Genomic DNA, 8,234 nt, shown 5'->3' on the forward strand with positions numbered 1-8,234 from the left:
GTAAATTATTTACTTTTTAATAGACATTTCAAAATGTGGTGGGGGTGAATTTAAAAGAAAACGTTTGTCTAAAATATTATATTCAGTTTATTGGAAAGAGCATAAAATTTCACATTGACCCTGAAAATATCGTAAAAATAGAATCAATAGAAAAATTTTGATAGATTTTTAAAGTTTTAAAATTGAAAAATAGTGAACTCGTAAAATTCAATTGATTTCACTGTTTTTTAAAAAATAAAAAAAAAATATTTCTATTACGTTTTATACAACTTTAATAGTTTATTTCGGAAGTATAATCCATAAAGAAAATAAACAACCCACTTTTAAAAGAGAAATTACGAGTTTTTTTTATATATTTTATTCGCAGTTTCGTGTTAGGGGTGTCAAAAATTCCTACAAAAATTCTGATACCTGGTGGATGTCTATATGACTGATGTATATGATTTACTAACTAAACGTACGTGTAGATATAGTTTAGGTGTTTGTTTCTGTGACATATTTGCGTCTATTCTGTATATATACATGGAATTTCTAATGTCTGTTGTTTCTTATATACTGACTATATGTATGTAGGTACGTTGTATAACGGGCTGTTGTCCTTAGATCTTTACTGTCTATTTTACGGCCCGTGATTCATCTCATCTATGCATGTCGACATAATTACACATAACACAGAACAACATTACGACATGCCTATTCTGCTATTGTTTCTTTTGATAGTTTCTGCAGCCATATTGGGGAGCTGCATCCTGTTTAAATATAGACGCTTCAAGATAAACCAAGACGCTGTATGCTTTATATATACAATAATTATATGCAATAAGTGTTTTATACAAAGCAAAAAGTTGGTTTGTTTATGTTATGAAGTACGTAGCTATGGCTACAACTAAATACGAAACTGCGTGCAAAGCACACACAGCTCTGTACGAAGACATCCGCCAATAATAAAGCTTCTGGCGCTTAACATACAAACCACGGCCTTTGTCCTCTTTTGTTTACATTTCGCCTCATTACATGGTGTAACGAAGTGGGATTTAATTTTTTCTTCTTTCCGGAACAACGTAAACACTGTGGATGATTATAATCGTTCAGCAAAACATACATATTTTAACTCAGACTTTGTGTTTACATATCCTGGCACGGAATTTATCAACCACGTGGATTCGGTCATTTTTATACATTCGTCGGCAACAACATGGCATATGCAATTCCACCACCAGTGAAAATGGAAATGGACGGCGATTTACGAGAGAACTGGGCCCTCTTCAAATTAATCTGGGAAAATTATGCAGCTGCAACGGAAATTGAAAAAGAAGCAGCAAAAATACAGGTAGGAACTCTGCTTTCTGTTATCGGTAAAGAATGCTTACAGATATATAACGATCTGCCAATATCGGAAGAGGAAAAAGCGAGTACAAAAAATATTTTGAAAAGGCTCACAGACTACTTTGAGCCTAAACAAAACACCATATACCAACGGTATATGTTTAATTCCTGCACACAGGAACAGGACGAAAAATTTGATAGTTACTTAAATAAATTAAGAAACCTACTTAAAACCTGCAAGTACAGTGCGCTTGAGGATGAATTACTGCGTGACCGAATTGTGATAGGTACCAGCAATAATAATGTACGGGCCAGACTCCTTAGCGAATCTGGACTTACCTTAGACTGGACAATAGATATTTGCCGAAGCACTGAACAGGCTAAACAATAGCTCGGCAAACTTAACAAATCAATAGAGAACATCCACTTCACAAAAGTTGACAAAAAAAAGACACATGAATTTATAAAGGACTGCAAATTCTGTGGACAGAGTCACAAGAAAGGGAAATGTCAGGCCTATGGACTAACGTGTGCGATCTGCCTAAAGCGCAATCACACTGCTAGGGCATGCCAATCACAGACATAGCCCACTCCACCACAACGGCCAAACAAACCCATGATGCAACGAACTGCAAAAGTGCGCTATATCGAAACAGAAGTGCCCAGCCCCCAGCAGTGATGAAAGTATTTATGTTCTGGCGTCTCTGTCAGACCGCAAACAGTACCACGCAGGCATTTGTCTATCCATCCTAGGAGACAGTGCAAAGACCACGTGTAGATTCCAAATTGACACAGGAGCAAGCTGCAGCATCTTGGCCCTTACTGACTATAAACATCTAAAAAAAACACCACTACAGCCTTCTCACACAAGATTAAGGCCGTACGACAATTCCATACTGCAACCCTTGGGCTCAGTAATATTTCATTGTGAGATAAATGGCATAAGAAAAAAAGTCAACTTTCAAGTGGTGGACGGCAACTCACCTTCACTACTTTCCGGACAGGCTAGGTCAGCTTTGAGGCTGATAGTTTTTAATACAGAATGTGTTCAACAACTGAGTGAAGTAAAGGAGACAAGGACAATTACTAAAGAAGATATCCTCAGAATATATGAAGACGTTTTCTCTGGCCTGGGGAAGCTACCAGGCAAATACAAAATCGAAATCGACCAAAACGTCAAGCCTATACAAAAAAACTTCCGCATGGTTCCTCTGCCACTGAAAACGGAACGAAAAAGAAAACTCAATGAATTGGTTGATCAAGGAGTAATAGCCTGGGTCAAAGAACCAACCCCATGGATCAACAACCTGGTTGTCGTCCGAAAGCCAAACAAACTGCGGATATGCATTGATCCATACCACTTAAACAAGGCGATCAGGCGCAACTATTGCCCAACACTGACTGTTGAAGAAATTGCAACCAAAATGAAGAAGGCCAGATTGTTTTCTGTTGTTGATGCTAAAGATGGCTTTCTTCAGGTTGTTTTAGATGAATCATCTTCCTACTTGACAACCTGCTGGACCCCATTTGGTAGAATACGATGGCTTCGAATGCCATTCGGAATCAGCTCAGCCCCCAAAGAATGGCAGCGACGGCTGAACCACTGCTTTGAAGGACTTGAAAATACCCAAGTTATCGCAGATGAGACCATAATCTACGGGTCTGGTCACAGTGATGCGGAAGCGGACAAAAGTCACGATGCTGCCTTTACAGCACTCCTGGAAAGGTGCCGCAAAGTGGGAATAAAGCTGAATCCGGACAAGCTCACTTTTAAAACATCTTCTTTCAGTTACATGGGACATATCTTCAGCGCACAAGGGCTAGCACCCGATCCAGACAAAGTCACGGCAGTATCAGAGATGCAATGCCCTACAGATATTCAAGGTGTTCAACGATTACTGGGAGTTGTAAACTACCTCGCCAAGTTTTCCCCTAAACTCAGCACAGTATGTGAACCACTGCAACGCCTTCTTGACAAGTAATCAGTGTTTGACTGGCTACCACAACATGAAACAGCATTCACGCAGATCAAACAGCTTATCACCAAAGCCCCTGTTCTTCACTACTATGATGTGAGCAAGGAGGTCTCACTTGAATGTGACAGTTCAGAAGTTGGCCTTGGGGCAGTCTTAATACAAGATGGACACCCAATAGCATATGCATCCCGGGCACTCACAAAAACTGAGCGAAACTATGCCCGGATAGAGAAAGAGTGCCTTGCTATCGTTTTCGCAGCAGAACGATTTGAATAATACATCCTTGGCAAAGAGAAAGTCAAAGTACTCTCCGACCACAGACCCCTAGAGACAATATTGGCAAAACCCATTCATGTGAGCCCAAAGCGACTCCAGCGAATGCGATTAAGGCTCCAAAAATACTCTCTAGATGTGAGATACAAACCAGGACCCCAAATGTACATTAGTGACACACTATCTCGGGCATCGCCCCCTACTGTCCCAGCCACAATGGAAGAGAACCTTACCATATTTCATCTGCAAGAACAGGAACTCGCAGAAGAGTTAGAAAACATCAATATGGAAGACGACCACTTTGTCACTGACCACCGCCTCTCACAGATACAAGAGGAAACTAACTGTGACGCAACATTAAGGGCATTAATCGAAGTCACAAAAAACGGGTGGCCAGAGGACAAAAACGACAGCCCATTCAACATCAGGGAATACTGGCCATACCGCGACGAACTGTCCTCTGAAAATGGCCTGGCATATCGAGGCACACGCCTCATCATACCGACAAAGCTTAGACCCGACATGATCGCCAGAGCACATAGATCCCATCTGAGCATTCAATACACACTAAACACAGCCCGGGATATAATGTTCTGGCCACGAATGCATGCGTAGATCACAGAAGCTGTTCAAAGGTGTGAAATTTGCCAACTGACACAATCACAACAAAAGCAACCTTTGATGACCCACCCGATACCAGTTCACCCTTGGTAGTCTGTTGCTAGTGACTGTTTTGATATAAACGGCAAACACTTTGTAGTAGTGGTGCACATATTTTCAGACTTTGTAGAAGTTGGCCAACTCCCTGATCTAAGCGGAAACTCCCTTGTCAGGGTGATCAAACCTATGTTTGCCACACATGGCACACCAGCTACCATGATAACTGACAATGCTACCAACTATATAAGCAGCGAGTTTCACAAATTCACAGAGTCATGGGACATCAGGCAGATAACCGCCAGCCCTCACCATCACCAATCAAATGGACGGGCTGAAGCGGCAGTGAAGCTGATGAAAGGAATCATAAAAAAGTCAACAAAAGAAAGGAAAGACTTCTGGCAAGCCATACTTGAATGGCGCAATGTTATCACACCTGGCATGCATAGTTCACGGGCACAAAGGTTCTTTTCAAGGCGCACTCGCTCCATGCTACCTTGCAAACCCACAGACTACATACCACAAGTGCAAGCAAATACACAGCAAGCGCTCATAAATAAAAGACGGGTAGCAAAAAAATACTATGATAGACACACTAAACCTCTGCCAGACCTCACTATTGGATAGTCTGTTAGAGTAAAATGTCACCCGCAGATCCCTCACAGCGATTGGAAACCTGGCATCACCACTAGCAAAGTAGCACCACGCAGCTTCGGAGTCCAAGTAAATGGGAAAATCTACAGAAGAAACCAAATACACATTCGCCAACCAACCACCCGCTCAACCAATACACCCATCATACCCAATCATGTTCCCATACCGCAAGCAGCAGAAGATAATGCTGACCAGACGAAACCAGTGCTGCAACAACTGTCAACACATGACAAACAACCTCGCAGGTCTAGTCGTGTTGTTAAACTCCCTACCCGACTAAGAGACTATACACTAGACAACAAACACACACAAAACATCAACAAAACACAAGAGACACAACACATTTAAAATGAATACACAGACACACAAATATCAGCAAAACACAACACATTTAAAAGTAATAGACAAAAACACACATAAGCCCAGACTGCAATGGGTAATAAAAAAAAAACAATAAAACATTATTGAATAAGGAGGATGTTATGAAGTACGTAGCTACGGCTACAACTAAATACGAAACTGCGTGTGAACCACACACAGCTCTGTACAAAGACATCCGCCGATAATAAAGATAATTACATAAATGTCATATCTAAGGTTAAAAAATATTCAACTTTTTTCTTTGCATCAGATACTTATTGAGCCCACAGTATATTCTTTATTCCTCCCAGGTATTCGTCATAGCAGAGGAATGATCGACGATCCTGCCTTGGGGTGGTTCTTCTATTTCTCTACTCTGAAACTTTTTTTCCCTCGTGAGCAGACCCATCCTTAGCCATCTTGTTCCTTCAACATCTTCTAATCCAACTGAACGATTCTTTGGCAAACCGGAACACATGACATGCAACACGTCAACTTCCAGTCACCTGTTTGGATACTTTCCGGTGCAAACTTGACCAGGTCACAGTTTGACATGTTTTGATAACCTGTCAAAACATGGCTTCGCATCTCTTAACCACACAACTCTAGCTAGATAAATAATTATATAGACAGATAGATAGATAGATACATACATACATACATACATATTTTTACTCACCTTCACCCCCAAACAAGGCAAATTACCACTTAGACGTAAGGGGCTTACTAACTGGGACCATGCCTATAAAAGATTAAGATGTTGGTTTACATTACATTTGAACTTTTGCATATCAGTACAGTTCGGGAAGCAGGCACCAGGAAGAGAATTCTTTAGTCTAGCGTTCTAGAGCAGAAGCTATTAAAGTAGAATTCTTTCTGACATTTAGGGACCTCAGCAGGAATTTTGATGCTAAGCGGGTTTGTTAGAGATATGAACTTCGAGTGAACACAAGGGCAATGAGTTCATCAGAGTACATTCCATTAAAATACTTGTAAAACAGGCAAAGAGATGCAACATTACAGCGATAGAACAGGAGATGGAGCCTTGTTAACAAAGCGGGACCTATTAGATTACAAATCCTTTTCTGGACCCTATCCAAGATTGAGAGACTAGTGGTAAATGCACCAGCCCAGATGTGGCAACGATACTCCATGCATGGGCGAATGGGGGATTTGTAGAGGTACAGGATACTCTCAGCTGTGAGCAGTTTTTTAGGACGATAGAGGGAGCCCACCTTCCTCGTAGCAGCGTTCGCAATGTTCTCAATGTATTTGTTCCAGCTCATATTTCAAGCCGAGAAGTTTGAAGAAAGAATTCTTAGATAGGGAAGTAAAAATAATGTCCTTTTTGACGTTCAACATCAAAAGATCATAACTTCTTTCATAATAAATTTTATTAATTTAAATAAGAACCATTAGCATCGACACATTTTTGCCAATGAGAAACAAATTATCCTATCATCATAGAAATCCAGAGTTCTGGAAGCGATGAAGTTATTGAAGGCCTATTCGGCATCGTCTTGGCTTTTTGAAGCATTATTCGTGCAGGAAGTTATCGAGATGCTTGAAAAAGTCATAATCAGTGGGCGAAAGGACCAAGGAATAAGGCGGATGAGGCAGAGTCTCGTAGTCTAAGTCAATCAGCTTCTGCAGGGCCAGTTGTACAATATGCGGGCGAGCGTTGTCATGCAGGAGTATTGGTCAATCTCGGGCACATACATTTGATTTTCTGGTGCATTTTGTCAATTTATCGGCAGGACTTTTCTGCCGTAATAGTTTTGTCAAGATTCAATAAGCTGTGATGGATAAGACCAGCCACAGACCACCAAACAGTCACCATAACCTGTTTTTGATGCAATTTATGGTTTGGGAAGAGTTGTGGAGCTTCTCTGGCATCCAACCAATATGCCGAACATCATCGGTTATTATAGAGGATCCATTTTTCATCAGACGTCACAATCCGATCGAGAAATGGGTCGTTTTGTTGTGCAGAAAGTGCATAGAAAACACCTCTAAACGACAAGTTTTTTTATTGTTTAATTCATGCAGCTCTCATTTATCCAACTTTTTTTTAACTTCCATATTTGCTTTCAATGGCGAATGACTGATGTGTGGTTGAACTTGCATTCAACAACAACTTCTCGATTGGTTTTGCAAGGATTGGCTTCAATTAAGGTTTTTAAATGATCATTATCAACCGCAGTTGGCCTGCCATGACTGTCTTCATCATCGAGGAATTTGTTACCATTGCAAAATTTCTTGAACTACCATTGTGCCACGTATTATTTAGTGGTTCCTGCGCCAAATGCATCATTCATATCATAACCCGCCTCGGCAGATTTTCAGCCTAGTTTCAGCCTAGTTTGAACTGTAACAAGAAAATCGTGCAAATTTGAATTTTGTCCATGCTGTCAAAAAGCCTACAAAAATGAATGAAGATATTGAGAACGGTAATGAATAACACAGTTCGACAAAGCGAAAAACGCGCTTCATAATGATATACAACATGACTATATACATCAATGAATTCATTCAGAAATCTATCATAAAAATCTCACCTGTCTGTTCAAATGTATGTTTGTATGTATGTGTGTTTGTATGTGTGCCTAAAACTTTCGACATAGGCGATAGATTTTCACAAGATCAGTATCGTTTTGAAGCTCGACCCTTCGGACGACAAATATCGAAAAAATGGCCAAAAAATTAATTCATTCACCCTCAATTGGGCACTTCTCTCTCTACAGGGAGGGGTCGCTTTTTTCGTCGATATTTTCGAAAGTCATCCCCTAATCCATTCGATTGAATAGCCTTAATCGCTTCCGGTTTGGCGATGGACGCAACAGCAAAGACGTCACGTTTTTTCACGTTCTTTTCCTCCTTCATGGTACGGGTTCGAGTCTGCCTGCCTGCTAACACTTTTTTTTTCTCTCAAGACACACCTCCAAGTTAATATTTTTGATATTTGCATTCACGTATTAGTATTCCATT

General features: G+C 40.5%; 1 protein-coding gene across 1 annotated transcript; it reads left to right on the forward strand.

Moving 5' to 3' along the window:
- The first annotated feature begins 4,451 nt into the window (after positions 1–4,451).
- Positions 4,452–4,859, forward strand: LOC145240383 (uncharacterized). Its single transcript, XM_080103964.1, has one exon. The coding sequence runs from the start codon at positions 4,452–4,454 to the stop codon at positions 4,857–4,859; it is 408 nt and encodes a 135-aa protein (XP_079960090.1).
- The last annotated feature ends 3,375 nt before the right edge of the window (positions 4,860–8,234 follow it).

This window comes from Euprymna scolopes, chromosome 19 (genome assembly GCF_053919585.1).
Source record: "Euprymna scolopes isolate OS-2025 chromosome 19, ASM5391958v1, whole genome shotgun sequence".
In the NCBI taxonomy this organism is placed as follows: Eukaryota; Metazoa; Mollusca; class Cephalopoda; order Sepiida; family Sepiolidae; genus Euprymna; species Euprymna scolopes.